The sequence below is a fragment of the Erythrolamprus reginae genome, chromosome 3, assembly GCF_031021105.1.
Source record: "Erythrolamprus reginae isolate rEryReg1 chromosome 3, rEryReg1.hap1, whole genome shotgun sequence".
In the NCBI taxonomy this organism is placed as follows: domain Eukaryota; kingdom Metazoa; phylum Chordata; class Lepidosauria; order Squamata; family Dipsadidae; genus Erythrolamprus; species Erythrolamprus reginae.
In genome coordinates, this window is record NC_091952.1 from 145,476,057 (window position 1) to 145,492,341 (window position 16,285).

At 41.5% G+C, this 16,285-nt stretch overlaps 1 protein-coding gene across 1 annotated transcript in view; it reads left to right on the forward strand.

Annotated features, from left to right (window-relative positions):
• Positions 1-1,532: 1,532 nt before the first annotated feature.
• Positions 1,533-16,285, forward strand: part of APBB3 (amyloid beta precursor protein binding family B member 3) — a 61,527-nt gene continuing 46,774 nt past the window's right edge. The window contains exon 1 of the mRNA XM_070749054.1: positions 1,533-1,668. Within this exon, the coding sequence (XP_070605155.1) occupies positions 1,620-1,668 (49 nt within the window). The 5' untranslated portion in view covers positions 1,533-1,619. The remainder of the gene's footprint in view (positions 1,669-16,285) is intronic.

The window sequence follows — 16,285 nt, forward strand, 5'->3', positions numbered from 1 at the left end:
CCAGCACTCCCTGTGTTATTTCCCCCCCCCCATCACAACTCTGCGATTGAGGTGGGGCCAAGAGAGCGAGCGACTTCCCAATATCCAATAAGCGTCGGTGGACTGGAATTGCTCTTGAGATCAACACTTTCACTGCTTCAATGGACCGTTCTGTCCGATCTGGTTTCAAGTGGCGTTAGCGTAAAACGCCAAATGACAACAGGAATATCAGCATTTGGTTCAGCAGATCGGCCTTTTTTAAAAACTTTCTTTTCCCCACCTCGGATTGTTGCAATCTGCAGGGTCGGAAAACATCAACTGATAACACAACTACTCTACAAAAAGACCTAGACTCAGTTTCTGACTAGTCCAACACATGGCAACTCCAAATCTCAACCAGCAAATGTTCTGTCCTACACATCGGCAAAAAGAATCAGAACTTCAAATACAAACATAATAACCAAATTATCACAGATAATCCCCACTCGGTCAAGGACCTTGGAATACTAATAACTAAAGTTCTTAGTGCCAAAGCCCACTGCAACAACATCGCTAAGAAGGCCTCAAGAGTTGTTAATCTAATCTGCTCTGGAAATCTGCTCTGGAAAATCTCACACTACTTACCAGAGCTTATAAACTTTCGCCAGACCCATCCTTGAATACAGCTCATCTGTTTGGAACCCATATCGCATCTCACACATTAACACCCTTGAAAATGTTCAAAGATACTTCACAAGAGCTCTTCATTCCTCCACTCGAAAGAGAATACCCTATGAAACTAGACTTACAATCCTGGGTCTTGAAAGCTTAGAACTATGACGCCTTAAACATGATTTAAGTATTGCCCACAAGATCATATGCTGCAATGTCCTGCCTGTCAAAGACTACTTTAGCTTCAACCACAACACAAGAGCACACAACAGATTCAAGCTTAATATTAACCGCTCCAAACTTGACTGTAAAAAATATGACTTTAGTAATAGGGTTATCAAAGCATTGAACACATTACCAGACTCTGTAGTATCATCCCCTAACCCCCAACATTTTACCCTTAGACTATCCACGGTTGACCTCTCCAGATTCCTAAGAGGTCAGTAAGGGGTGTACATAAGTGCACTAGAGTGCCTTCCGTCCCCTGTCCTATAGTCTCTCCTATATCTCATATTTCTTCTCTACTATATCCTCTATAACAGTGTTTCCCAACCTTGGCAACTTGAAGATATCTGGACTTCAACTCCCAGAATTCCCCAGCCATCTTCAAGTTGCCAAGTTTGGGAAACACTGCTCTATAACCTTCATTGTGTATTATTGTGTATTGGACAAAATAAATAAATAAAAAATAAAAATAAATAAAAATGTGCCCTCTCGCCTATAGGCGGTGCTGTCAGTTTGGGCTTCCATCACGGAACTGAAGTCCCGCTGAACTCGGCCGGGCTCGAGCTACATTGCATGCTGGCATCATTCATCACCCTCAGCCCCCTCCTTCTCTCCTTGGCTCGGCTCGGCTTGGCTCGGCTCCTCCCACCGAGGCCAAACTCGGCGTCACCCTCTGCCGCACCATCGCTGCTGCCTCCATCCCCGCCGGGTGGGACAACATCTTGCCTCCGGAGCGAGCGAGCGAGCGAGCGAGCGAGGCAGCTATGCTGGGCAAGGACTACATGCTGGCCATCATCTTGGTGGACTGCGATGGTGAGAGAGTAGCAGCCGCAGGACCGGCGCGGCGGGAAGGGAGGGAAGAGCCCCTCTTTGGGAAGAGGGACGCGGCGGCCTCAGGTGGGACCGGGGGGGGGGGAGCAACTTCTGAGTCGCCGGCGGTGGCCCGGGAAGGAAGCGTTAGGTGCGTTTCGATTGACTTCCCCACTAAGGACGTGAGTGTGCGCCTCTGGGTTTTAGAAAGGACGTCCGGGCTGCCTTTCCTCATTGGAGAGTGGGCAGGGGGTCTGGTGGGGCCACCCTATCTGGCTACCCATGGGCACTTGTCCTGGGCCCGATGGTCAGCCTCTGGGCTCATGTCGGCGTCTAGATGGGAATGACATGAAAAAGGAGGGGGCTTCCAGCCTCCCGGTTTTAGCAGATGATGCCGTTGCCTCAATGTGCCGTCTACCTTTAAAAAAAAATTAAACGCAAGTGGCTAACTTTGCCGCCTGCTGGTCGGTGAGAAAGATGCTTACGTCTTGTCTCACATCAATGTGAAGACACTCATAACTGGTTTCCATGGTGAAAGAAAGCGGGGACAACGGGGGAGGCCAGACGGCAGCTTTGCAAAATCCATTTCCTGTAACGTGCAGTTTTACTGGGCTTGTCTTTTTTTTTGTCCGACCCTTTTTGCCAGACGTCTTCAAACTTGGCAAGTTTAAGACTTGTGGACTTCAACTCCCAGAATTCTCCAGCCAGCATAGGAGTTGAAGTCCACAAGTCTTAAACTTGCCAAGTTTGAAGACCTCTGCTTTTTGCGACCTATTTTTAGGCGGCTTTCCATGGTGCTGAAAAGAGATGGTAGGAAAGTAGGTTTTAGAATAGAATAGAATAGAAAAGAAAAGAATTCTTTATTGGCCATATGTGATTGGACACACAAAGAATTTGTCTTGGTGCATCTGCTCTCAATGTACATAAAAGAAAATATAAATTTGTCAAGAATCATGTGGTACAACACTTAATGATTGTCATAGGGGTCAAATAAGCAATGAAGAAACAATCAATATTCATAAAAATCTTAGGATACAAGCAACAAGTTACAGTCATACAGTCCTAACTGGGAGGAAATGGATGATAGGAATGATGAGAAAAAACTAGTAGAATAAAAGTGCAGACTTAGTAAAAAGTGTAACAGTGTTGTTCAGTTCATCATTTCCTTTGGTTCCTCAACAGTGTAACCTCTTCCCTTAAACGTTTTCTCTTTTTTTACATGTTTGTGCATATTCAGAACAGAAATAAATATGAAAATGCTGTATCTTCAGTAAAGGTCAGGATTGTATAAAATTCTGGCTAACTATGAAAACCTGATCCATACCAGTAGATATGCTCTTACTGTTGCATTAGAATATTTAATATCTCATTCTATTTATCTGGAGAGCAACTTTCATGGATTGATTTTTCATATTGTGGTTTGTCCCAAATTGTTATGAGCTTAACAGTCTCAACAGCTGATGACTTTATAACTTCATAAAAGTGAATCTTTTGTCCCATATGTGAATGAAGGTGTAGTGTGTGTGAGTGTGTGAATGTATAACATTACAAAGTTTTTTTAATTATAGCTAGGATTCTACATATGCTAGCTTTATTTCTGGCTTAAGCTTTACTTTTCTGAGAGTCCCTGGTTGTCACAATTGTTCTGGATAATGTTTCCTTTTCCTGGAAACCCAGAATTCAAAATGTTTTACACAAGAGCAGTTAGTCATGTAAAGCCCTTCACCTGATAGCAAGATGTAATTAACACAGATAATTTCTATAAACTGATGCAACAAATTAAAGCAGACTTGGAGAAATGGAAAAATCTCAATTATCATTATAGGAAGAATAGTTACAATAAAAATGAACATATTACCAAGATTACTATATTTATTTCAAACAATTCAGATAAAATTGGGGGGAAAATACTTGGAGGAACTCAATAAAGTAATATATCTGGCAAGGGAAAAAAGCAAGAATAAGTTTGAAAATACTGCAGGATTCAAGGAGCAGAGAAGCTTTGGGCTACCGAATTGGGAATTGGGAATTGTACCAGACTGCGGTATTTATATGGGTGAAAGAATGGACTATATTGAGGACTACAAGACTATTGGCTTTGGAGGGGCAGGATTTACAATTGGGCTGGCATGTCTTCATGTGGTATGGGGAAAAATACATGATTATTTCCAAGTACATTATATTAGGAATGCATTATTGTTAGTTTGGAGAATTATGCCCCTTGACAAAATGAGCCTGACCCTGTGACTAGTCTGTATGTTTCCTCGGTGGGCTTTCTTCAACAACTTTTACACTAAAGTTATAATTCCACTTGCTAATAGAAGTTCCACCTGATTAGAGAATAATCTTGTTTGCTTTTTATAGTTGGACCAGAACTCTAAGAATTCAAGAAACAAACAAAATTTATTTTGCTTCCGTTGCTTTATGCAGCAAATTAGTCCCCTAATTTTAGGATTTCATAAATATCAATATTTTAGTGCCTTCTATCTTGTTTTATTTTTTATATCTTCTGTTATTTCTCATACTTCATGGATCCTGATAAGGTTCACACACTTAGTAGCATGCTTAGTAAACTTAGTATGTAAGTATTTTATTCATAAAATAATGTTATAATGTAGTTTACTAGCTTTAAATGTTTATATTTAGACGAATATTTGGCACGTATTTTATTCATAAAATAATTTTTTTAATTTATTTATTTTGTCAAGTATGCATAAGAACAGATACAAGGCTCTTGCTTAAGTGGTTGTCCACTAGTTACTACTATTGAGTTACTACTATTTGGGAAAAACAGGGTACATGGATATAGAATAGGCTCTACCATGTATCCTGTTTTTCCCAAATAAGACATCCCTGATAATAAGCCCAAAGGACACAGCAAACATCATAAATATCAGTCAATTTCCAAGGATCTGAATTTTAGTCACATGACTATGGATATGCTGCAATAGTCATAAGTGTGAAAAATGGTCTTAAGTCACTTTTTTCACTGCTGTTGAACATTGAACAGTCACTACACAAACTGTTGTAAATTGAGGACTATCCATAATTGCTTTGCTGGTTTCTAGGTACTTGCGAATTTGCTGCTTGATTATCCTTTCCAGGACTTTCTCAGGTATAAGGCTGATTAGTCTGTAATTTCCTTAATCATTTTTTCCTTTTTTGAAGATGGGATTTATATCAGCTTTTTCCCAGTTGTCTCTCTCTTTCCTAATGCTACATGATGTTTAAAAGATATGGGTCAGTGGTTCCGATATCACATCTGCCAGTTCTTTCAGAACCATGGGATGTAATCCATCTGATCCTGATGATTTGAATTCATCTTGATTGGATAGGTGTGCTCTTACCTTTTTCTTATATATTTTGACTTGGCATTCATATTCTGTCTTTTACTGTGCTTAAATAAATTGTTCCATTTAAGTACAAATAAATGTACCATATTTAAAAGTACAGTCTATGCATATGTTTATGCAGGTATATCTTAATGAAGGTTTGTTGTATGAAATAAACTTTGTGTGAAAAAATAAAGCTGGGATGTAGTAGCACATAGTTTTACATTAATTTTTTTCCTAAGCATTCAATGCCTTTTTTTTTCTTTTTGTTGTATACAATTTTCTATTTGCAGCTAAATAAGATGTAAACACCAAAATGAGTCATTTTCTCTTTTCCCCATTTTGGGCACCTCCCGAAATTTTTCTACATTTAAATAATTGAAATAAAAAATCCAAAGCCAAATTAAAAATAAAATCTAAGCCAAATCCAAAATTGATAGGAAATTCCTGGGAGATATACTGTAGTTTATCTGTAATTGTTTATTGATGACAGTTTTATTGAATGCTATCAATAGACATGTAGAGATAAACTATATTTCCACAGCATTCAAAAGAAAGAATATACTATGTAAGTCCATGATGTTCTCTGCTTGTAGAAACTTCATTAACTAACGAGATGATATTATCAGTGTGAAAGTGAGTTGTGTTGTTCCCTATTTATATAAATTTACTCTTACTGCCAGTTTTGGTGGAGATGTAGAATTCACTTGTACTGATGCTATTGTTTAGTTGTGTAATGAAACAACTGTAAGAAATAACCAAGCTCAACAAGATTCCACAAATAAGAAAAAACTTATGACAAATGTGATCACTTTTATCCACTCCTCTAATTAACAAGGCTGAAACTTACATTCTGGTTTATTAATTTTGTTGAACGCAGGGGTTCCTAGTAGTAAGAAAACAAGAGAGAAGTGCAGAAAATTATTGAGACATTTGCTGTCATTAATATGTAAGACATTATTTTCATTTAGTGATAAAATCACCCTACTGTTCTGTTTAAGAAAAGTAACAAATCTTATGTTCCCGGGTCACCCTGACCCGGACCGAAAACTCTTCATTTGCAGTGCTTATGTTTGGTCTTTTTGAAAGCTTTTTTCACTTAGAAAGTAGTCTGAACATTTCTGCACACAATGATATGAAAATTGAAATGAAAAAAGTAAATCTTATTGGTTTATTTTGCGGATATAATGCACGCCCCCCCTGTTTTTGTGAAATTTTTTTCAATTTATGGATAGTTTTGCTTGCAAAATGCATTCTATTTTACTAAAGTTGGTATGGGATTGGTAGCTTGAACATTTCTGAACATAATGATATGAAAATTGAACTGGAAAAATTGATGCATATTGGTTTATTTTGTTGATGAAATGCACGCCCCCCCCGTTTTTTTTAAATAGTCTTCACTTTATGGATAGTTTTGCTAGCAAAATACATTCTATTTTACTAAAGTTGGTGTGGGATTGGTAGCTTGAACATTTCTGAACATAATGATATGAAAATTGAACTGGAAAAATTGATGCATATTGGTTTATTTTGCACATAAAGTATGCCTCAATTATTTCAATTTATATAAAAATTATGCTGTTAATTTCAAACTTACATACTTTTTTTTAGTAAAATGGATTTGTTTCATAAAATTAGTTCTCTGGCTACAATGTGGTTGATTTTCAAAAGGATATTCCAAATATTTCTAGACAAATATGTATAAACAGTGACAATAATGGCACACAGCAAGGCCGAGGGGGGGTGGCCCTTTTGTGGCAAAAATAAACCAATAAGAACCATTTTTTTCAGTTCATTTATATTTTTCTCATATTCAGAAATGTTCAATTTAGTATATCAAACCTTTTGGGGGAAAATTCCTTAGGGATTTGTAGCCTTAAAAAATAGAAATTGACACGAAATTTAAAAAGGATGGGGGGAGGGGCTTTTTGATCAAAATAAAAATATAAGTCTCAATTTTTCCAGTTCAATTTTCATATCATTATGTTCATAAATGTTCAAACTAGTTTTCCAGTTGAAAAAGTTTTCAAAAAGATCAAATTCAAGTACCTAAAAAAATTATTTTTGGTCCGGTCACATACGAACAGAAACAGATTCAAAGTTATGATTTTTTTTTGCCCAGAAAACAATTAGCCACCACCCCAAAAATATTTTTTGATGATCAGCATTGTTAAATTGAGTAAATGAATGCCTAAGATTTTAAAGAATATTTCGGATTTGGAGCATAAAAAAATAAAAAGTGAAAATGGTTGCAAGCAGCCAAGGGGGGGGGGGAGGCCTTATTTCTGATGTTAAAAAACCAATAAGAATCATTTTTTTCAGTTCCTTTATATTTTTCTTATATTCAGAAATGTTCAAGCTACCAATCCCACACCAACTTTAGTAAAATAGAATGCATTTTGCAAGCAAAACTATCCATAAATTGAAAAAAATTTCACAAAAACGGGGGGGGCGTGCATTATATCCGCAAAATAAACCAATAAGATTTACTTTTTTCATTTCAATTTTCATATCATTGTGTGCAGAAATGTTCAGACTACTTTCCAAGTGAAAAAAGCTTTCAAAAAGACCAAACATAAGCACTGCAAATGAAGAGTTTTCGGTCCGGGTCAGGGTGACCCGGGAACATAAGATTTGTAACTTTTTTTGCCCAGCAAAAACTAAGCCCCCCACCCCCCAAAAAAAATTCTCATAGAGAGAACCCCTGAAATGATGAATAGTCATGAAATTTCAAGTTTCAGATATGCAGGGAAAATTTTTTACAGGGACTCAAACTTGGCTTCGGGTCACATACGACCCGAACAGAACAGCAGGGTCACTTAAGAGAGCCAGTTTGATGAAGTGGTTAAGACACCACTTAAAACTGGGAGACAATGAGTTCTAGTTTTGGTTTTATCACAAAGCCAACTTTTGGCCTTAGGAAGCAGAAAAACAAACCATTTCTGAAATGTTGCCAAGAAAACTGCAGGCAATCCAGGAAGCAACACTTACTTCAAAATAAAGAATACATTTTACATATAGGTTTTCTTGGTTTGAGATAGATTTCCCTGCTCCTCAGTTCTCAAGATCATAAAGTATCAACTGTTGTAGATCAATCACAGTGGAAAGTATTTAGACTTGAGCATATTGCAGCCCAAAATGTTCTTTGTTTCTACACTGGACATATGAAATGGTGATCCATTATTGAGAAAAGTATCAAACGGGATAAAGAACCATACATTTATAATTTTGAAACTCCAAAGATTTTTAATGAGATCTGACAATAACAGCTTGATTAGGCAAACTCTGTAATTTCAGGTCTAATCACCTTAATAAGATTATCCCATCAATCAAAATGCAAAGTGACTGATCACAAATTTAGCAAACATTTAAAAATATTATTTTTTTTCTTGAATTTCTTTTGACAGCTCAGGTATAAAACCCCATACTTACTGAATTTGGGTAAATTATTGTTTATTTGTTACAAAAAATAGATCAACTTATCTCTCAAATAACATATTGAGTAGTGAAGAATCTGAGCAAAACTATTACAATTAAATATACTATTGTTCCTAAAATGATTCTCCAATTTTATGCCAATTTGGAAACCACTTATGTGGATTTCTGGAGATTTTACCTAAGGCTTGATGGATTCATGGTCTATATTTCTGACCTAAACAGTGGGATTGTATAATATAATATAAAATAAAGTGATGATTATGTGCTTAAGAACTATATTAAATTTTTTTATCAATTAAGAGATTTTTGCAATCGATAATCAGAAATATTTTCATTAGCTTCCCCTTGTTCCACAAATCCAGTTATAAATAACATGTTTACTACAGTCTTCATTAACAAGTATTTTGCTCACAATTAGTGTTGGGCGAACTGAACTTGCATAGTTCGGGTCCGTGCCGAACTTTGCAGTGTTCGGCATACCGAACCCAAACCCGGACTTTTTCAGAAGTCTGTGTTCAGGTTCGGCGTTCGCTCGAACATCACGGTGGGTGGGAGAGGGAAGCGGGGTGGGCTCTGACTCAGCGAAACTGGCTGAGGAACTCTGGGAGTTGAAGTCCACAAAGTTTTAAAGTGGCCAAGGTTGACTGGCTGAGGAATTCTGGGAGTTGAAGTCCACAAGTCTTAAAAGTTGCCAAGGTTGGACTAAATAAATAAGGAAGTTAAGGCCACGACACCGCCTTGCTTGTCCTGCAACCCAGAGCAATACTGATTGGCTGCCAAGCAGGAAACAAAACCAAAGTCTTCACCAATCATCTGTTGTGCCCATTACCCAGGGCAGCCTTAGCCCACCACGGCACTCTTTGGAAAGGGGACTTCCGCCAAAGCAGCCCGCGGCGGCCTGTCAGACAAAACCTTCAGGCAGCGCAGGCCCAGAAGCCGCATGCGTGCTGATCTCCTTTTACAGTGTTCCCTCGATTTTTGCGGGTTCAAACTTCGCGAAAAGTCTATACCACGGTTTTTCAAAAATATTAATTAAAAAATACTTTGCGGGTTTTTTTCCTATACCACGGTTTTTCCCACCCGATGACGTCATATGTCATTGCCAAACCTTCGTCCGTCTTTAATAAATATTTTTTTTAATAAACTTTAACAAATAAACATGGTGAGTAATAATCTAAATGGTTGCTAATGGAATGGGAAATTGTAATTTAGGGGTTTTAAGTGTTAAGGGAAAGCTTGTGATACTGTTCATAGCCAAAGATAGTGTATTTACTTCCGCATCTCTACTTCGCGGAAATTCGACTTTCACGGGTGGTCTCGGAACGCATCCCCCGCGAAAATTGAGGGAACACTGTATTCTTAAGGAAAAGGCTTGGATGCCGCAACCGCACCTCCTCCTTTAATTTCTTTCACCACCGTGCGCGCAATCATGTCAGTTTCCCCGTGAAAAAGCAGAAGATGGAGTCGGCGCTGGAGCAGCTCAAGCAACACATCACCATGGTGGCTGATGACCATGGTAGCTGACTAAGAGCCCTCCCCGCCTCCCCCTCCCACCCATTGTCCGCTTGAAGCTGGCGGCCGGGATCCTGAATAGTTGGCCAGCAAAACCTGCCTCCCAAGCTCTCTTGCCCAGCTGGAGGTGAAGCGCTGGAGGGGGCCTGACACCTCCCCCCCAGCGCTTCAGGATCCCAGCCGGCAGCTTCAAGTGGGCGATGGCTGGGAGGGGCAGGGAGCATTCGGAGGCTCAAGCCAGAGCCCTCCCCGCTCCCCCTACCCCCCACCGCCCGCTTGAAGCCCGCCAGGCCAGAGGGGTTGGGGGTTGGGTTTGGCGAACCTACTCAAACTCTGACATCAAGTTTGACCGAACCTGCCGAACCCGAACTTCAGCGGATTTCCCCAACACTATTCACAATACCACTATATTTACACTTCTTCATTAAACAGTATTTATTTGTTTGTTTGACAAGAAGCATTATTTTTGATTTAGATAAAAGAATTCATAGAGAGAGAAAAGGATGATCCTATCTGCCTGCTCCTCCCTGCAATTCTATTTATCACATCTCTACTTGGCTTTAGCATTGACTAGTGCTTATTTAATATTTATTTAATGTCATGTTAAATACACAGAATGGGATCAATATCGCTTATCCAGAGGTGGATTCTAACTTACCTTGCTGCTGATTCACTTCCTCCTGCACCGTGTGGGTATGTGTGTGCTTTGCATGTGCCAACCCCCCCCCTCAAGCCTCCCCCCCCCCGAAAACAAGATAGCGATGCATGCACAGTGCTGGAAACTCAGCTTCTGTGCATGTGCAGAAGAAAAAAATATTTTAAAAATTGGGGTTAAAATTGGGGGGGAAATCCCCAAAAAAATCCAAAAAAAAGAGATGGCAGCACCCACAGACCAGTACTGACCAAACTGGTTAGTGATGTCATCGTAACGTCACCATTATAGCATCACCACCTCTGAGTTTATCTCTAGTTTCTCTCCAACATGGCATACAAATTCCCATCTACATAGCCATGTCATTTCATAAAAAATGGGATAGAAAAGTATCTAGTTTGCTAATTCTTCAAATTTAATTATCTTAGGTTTGTAAATTGACCGTTACCAACACCTAACTTTAATTAGGAAAAAATAGTTTTGTAGAATGAAATGTGTTCCAGGTTTTGAGAGAATATGCCATGGGGTAAAGTGGCAAAGCAATCTTCTTCCATTGTTATTGCTTTGTTTTCATTCAGATCTCCCTGAGGCTTTGTGTAAGCCAGGAGAGATTTTGTTGGTCCCTTCTGTTGTTGTTTGTTTAGCTAAAGGGAAGTGATGGGATCTAAAAGCCAGAAAGACAGTGGTGTCTTGTGAGACTGGCATGCAATGATTAATCTACATGTCTGATAATATACTATATATTTATTCAAAGCTGCTATTTAAATATTGTATTTATATCTTTTAAGAAACAGGAGTAGTAATATCTACGTAAATATAACTGGCTCTGAATGAGACTGGTCTCTCTATCCCATCTCTGAAGTTTTCAGTGTGAACTTGGATTGTTGCATATACAGGTAGTCCTCAACTTACAAATCACAGTTGGGACTGCAGCTTCTATTGCTAAAGCGATGTGATCATTAAATAAGTTGTGCATCATTTACAATCCCTTTTGCCATGGCTCTTAAGTGAATCACATGGTCATTAAATTAATCTGATTTCCCTCACTGCCTTTGCTCGTTAGAAGCCCCCTGGGAAGAATGCAAATGTCATCATATAACCTTGTACATTGCAACTCTCATAAATACATGCCCCTGTCAAGGGTCCAAAGTTTGATCACACAGCTGCAGGGATGCTGCAATGGTTGTAAGTAAGAGGACAGGACATAAGTCAATTTTTTCAGCATTGTCGTAACTTCAGAAAATAGATAAACAAATGATTATAAAACATTTTTGTTTGCATGAGATATTTTCATTGATTCTGAAATGCCTGAATTGCCATTTACATGTAATTCACATTGTTGTGATTCAGCCTGAGGCTCCTCAGGGAACGGCTGGAACTCTGCCGGCTCCATGCTCAGAGGGGGAGGACGAGGAACAGGAGGAGGAGGAGGACCAGGCAGACGGGGAAGAGGAAGGTCAGGACGAGGAGGAGGGAGAACAGGCTGAGACCCCCGGGGGGGAGCTCTCCCCAGCGAGTAGCCTGGAGTCATTAGATGAGAACACACAAGCCATCATAGATATGAGGCAGAGAAGGGCAGCACAACGAAGGGGACAATTAGCCAGGTATTTCCATCCCTAATAGGCAACAGCTGGGTTTGGGTGTGGTTCTCCTCAGAGAGGTTGAAAAGGCAGGCCCGCCCTTCCTGTATTGTGGAGAGTTATCTTTTGGGAGTCCTGTGACCTTGCTTCGATCCTTGGCGTCTCTGATTCTGGCTTGTGGCCTCGAAGGTTGAAAACTTGGGGGAGGCGTGGATTTTATTATCTACAGTGGTGTGTGTGCCAGCAAGAAGCCTGTTGTATTGTCTGGCCGTCGTGACTCTTCTGTGAAGCTTCATAGCATTCCAGTTTGTAAGAACAGTTTTTGTTATCTGTGTTTGTTTTCAAAGATATAAAATGACTTTGATTTTCACCAGTGTGTCTGGGTACTCTTTTTAGTTGGTGTTGACGTCTGGGGAAACCCAGACAGAACACACATGATCTATAACAGGGGTGTCAAACTGGTAGACGGCAGACGGGATGCATCACATGCAGGCCATGCCAACCCTGGCTCCACAAAGGCAGAAACCATCTCAATACATCATGATAGATCACATGACACAATAGAGTTTGACACCCACGATCCAGATGCAGTTTTGGAATGGGGTTGTGCTTGGTCCTTAATTTTGTGTGATGTGGGCACCCTATTTACTTAATCAGTGGACAAATACTTATAAAATTTTATGTGGAGTATAGTACAAGATACAGACTGTAAATTTTTATACAATGTAAGGATACGGCTAGTTTTGGTTTTGAAGACCTTAATGAAATCTTTTAAGAGCTTTATGATACTTTCACACTGAAAGCTTTTGAATTATTGATCATTATATCATGCAATATTCTCCATTTCTAAAATGACTCAGTTTACAATTATCTCTCTCTCTCTCTTTCTCTCTCTCTCTCTCTCTCTATCTATTATTAGAGTTGAAAGGGACCTTGCAGGTCATCAAGTCCAACCCCCTGCTTAAGCAGGAAATCCTACAGCACCCCAGCCAAATGACAGTCCAATCTCCTCTTGAAAATGTCCAGAGTTGGGGAGTTCACCACTTCCCCTGGCAGGCTGTTCCACTGATTGATCGCTCTGACCATCAGGAAGTTCTTCCTTATTTCTAGGTTGAATTTCTCCTTGATCAGCTTCCAACCGTTGTTCATCTGGTGCCCTAGAAAACAGCGTGACCCCATCCTCTCTGTGGCACCCCCTCAAGTACCTGTAGATTGCTATCATGCCCCCCCCCCAGCCCTTCTTTTCTCTAGGCCATCCATGCCCAGTTCCAGCAATCTGTCTTCATAAGTCTTGGTTTCTAGTCCCCTAATCATTTTGGTTGCTCTTTTCTGCATCTTCTCCAGAGTTTCTATGTCTCTTTTGAAGTGTGTTGACCAGAACTGAATGCAGTACTGCAGATGTGGTCTGACCAGGGCATTATAGAGTGGTATTAACACCTCCCTGTTCTTGGAGTGTATCCCCCTGTTGATACAGCTTAGGATTGTGTTGGCCTTTTTAGCCGTTGCTGCACATTGCTCGCTCATATTTAGTTGATTATCCAGTAAGACTCCAAGATCCCTTTCACAGTCACCACTGCTAAGTGGGGTTCCTCCCAGACTGTATGCGTGTCTAGATTTTTGTTTACCTAGGTGAAGGACTTTACTCTTCTCAACGTTGAACATCATTTTGTTAGTTTGGGCCCACAGCATTAATCTATCTAGGTCTTTCTGTATTTTGAGCCTATCCTCTAGGGCAGCAGTCCCCAAACTACGGCCCGGGGGCCGGATGCGGCCCGCTGAGGCAATTTATCCAGCCCGCGGCAGCCCACGAGATTTTATCAATAGATATTATAAGCTCCCGAATCTCCTGTCAACTCACCGCGGTCTGCTGCTGAGTGAGGAGGCGGTACAGAGGCAAGGGGCGGGGAGGATAGGAGCAAGATAGAGAGAGAGGGAGAGAGAGAAAGAGTGAGAGATACAAAGAGGGAGAGAGAAAGAGAATGAGTGAGAGAAAGAAAGAGAGAGAAAGAGAGAGAGGGACAGAGAAAGAAAGAGAGAGAGAAAGAGGGAGAAATAGAGAGGAAGAGAGAAAGGGGGATAGATGGAAAGAGTGAGAGAGAGAAAAGAGAAAAATGAGAAAATGATGGAGAGGAAAATGAAACAAATGAGAGAGAAGGAAGAAAAGAGAGAGGGAAGAGAGAAATGGAGAGGAAGGAGGGAAGGAAGGAGAAATGGAGGGAGTTTGTTGATTTAAGTTTAAATTTACTTGTTAATAAAGAAGTATAAATTACTTTATTACTTAATTATTTAATTACTTCTTTATTTTAAATATTGTATTTGTTCCCATTTTGTTTTTTTACTTTAAATAAGATTTGTGCAGTGTACATAGGGATTTGTTCATAGGGTTTTTTTATAGTCCGGCCCTCCAACAGTCTGAGGGACAGTAAACTGGCCCCCTGTGTAAAAAGTTTGGGGACCCCTGCTCTAGGGTGTTGGCTATCCCCGCCAGCTTGGTGTCATCTGCAAATTTGATTAGTTCCCCCCTCTATTCCCTCATCTAGGTCATTGATGAAAATGTTGAAAAGCACAGAGCCCAGGACAAAACCCTGTGGTACCCCACTATCTACCTTCTTCCATGTGGATTTGGAGCTGTTGAGGACAACTCGTTGGGTGCAGTTGGTCAGCCAACTGTTTATCCATCTGCATGTGTTGTAGTCTACCCCGTTTTTTTCTAATTTGTGGATTAGGAGATTGTGATCTACTTTATCAAAAGCTTTGCTGAAGTCCAACTATATGAGGACAACTATGTTGGGTTGGTCTACTGCACTGTTTTTCAACCGGTGTGCCGCGGCACACTGGTGTGCTGCGACACATGATCAGGTGTGCCGCGAAGCTCAGCTTCTGAGACTGGAAGCTGAGCTTTATTCTTCGCGCCCAGCTGGAGCTTCCCTGGCAGGGGCGGCAACAAATCTCCTTTGGGGTCCGGCGGGAGGGCACTGGCAGCGGGAACGGGAGGCTGCCAGCTGCAGCGCCCCTGGGCAGTTGCCGAGGAATGGCGGCGGCAAGCAAGAACTCCAGGGTGGAGGCAACGGCAGCGCCCTGCCCAGCTGGAGCTTCCCAGTGGAGGCGGCAACAAGTGTCCTTTCGGGCCCGGCGGGAGGGCAATGGCAGCAGGAACGAGAGGCTGCCGGCTGCAGCAGCCGCGGGCAGTTGCTGGGGGATGGCAGCGGCGAGCAAGAGCTCCAGGGTGGAGCCACCGGCAGCACCCCGCCCAGCTGGAGCTTTCCTGGCGGGGGTGGCAACAATTGTCCTTTGGGGCCCAGCGGGAGGGCAATGGCAGCGGAAACAGGAGGCTGCCGGCTGCAGCGGCCCCAGGCACCGTTCCCTGTAGGCTGCGCACGCCTGCGCCAGCGCACCCCAAAATGCCCCCCGCGCACCCTTTTCCAGGGGCGTGCAGGGAGCCGCGGCCACCCGCCCACCTGCCCGATTTCCCTCCGCGCGGCTGGGGGTGCGGATCCACTGCCCCCGCCAGCCCAATTTCCCTCCAGTGGCTGGGGATGCAGATCTACCACCCTCGCCAGCCTGATCTCCCTCCGTGTGGGGGGGGGCGACGAACCGACGATCGGGGGCTGTCCGTCGGTGTTGGGTGGTGCAGGGCAGGCACAGGCAACCTCAGGGGAGAACAAGGGAGGGAGAAAAAAGAAAGAGAGAGAAAGGCAGGCAGAGAAAATTGAATGAAGGAGGGAGAGAAAGAAAGAGTAAGAGGTAGAAAGGATAGAGAAAAAGGAAGAGAAAGGGAGGGGGAGAAAGGAAAGAGGGAGGAAGGGGGGAGAGAAAGAAGATATGAAGGAGGGAGAAAAAGAAAGAGAGTTAGAAAGGAAAGAGGGAGAAAAAGAAAGAGAGTTAGAAAGGAAAGAGGGAGAGAAAGGAATGAGAGAGAAAGGGAGAGAGAGAGAGAGCAAATGAGAGAGAGAAAGAGAGATAGCAAGAGAGAGAGAGATAGCAAGAGATAGAGAGAGAAAGAAAGAGAGATAGCAAGAGAGAGAGAGAGAGAAGGAGAGATAGCAAGAGAGAGAGAGAAAGAAAGAAAGAGATAGCAAGAGAGACAGAGAAAGAGAAAGAAAGAG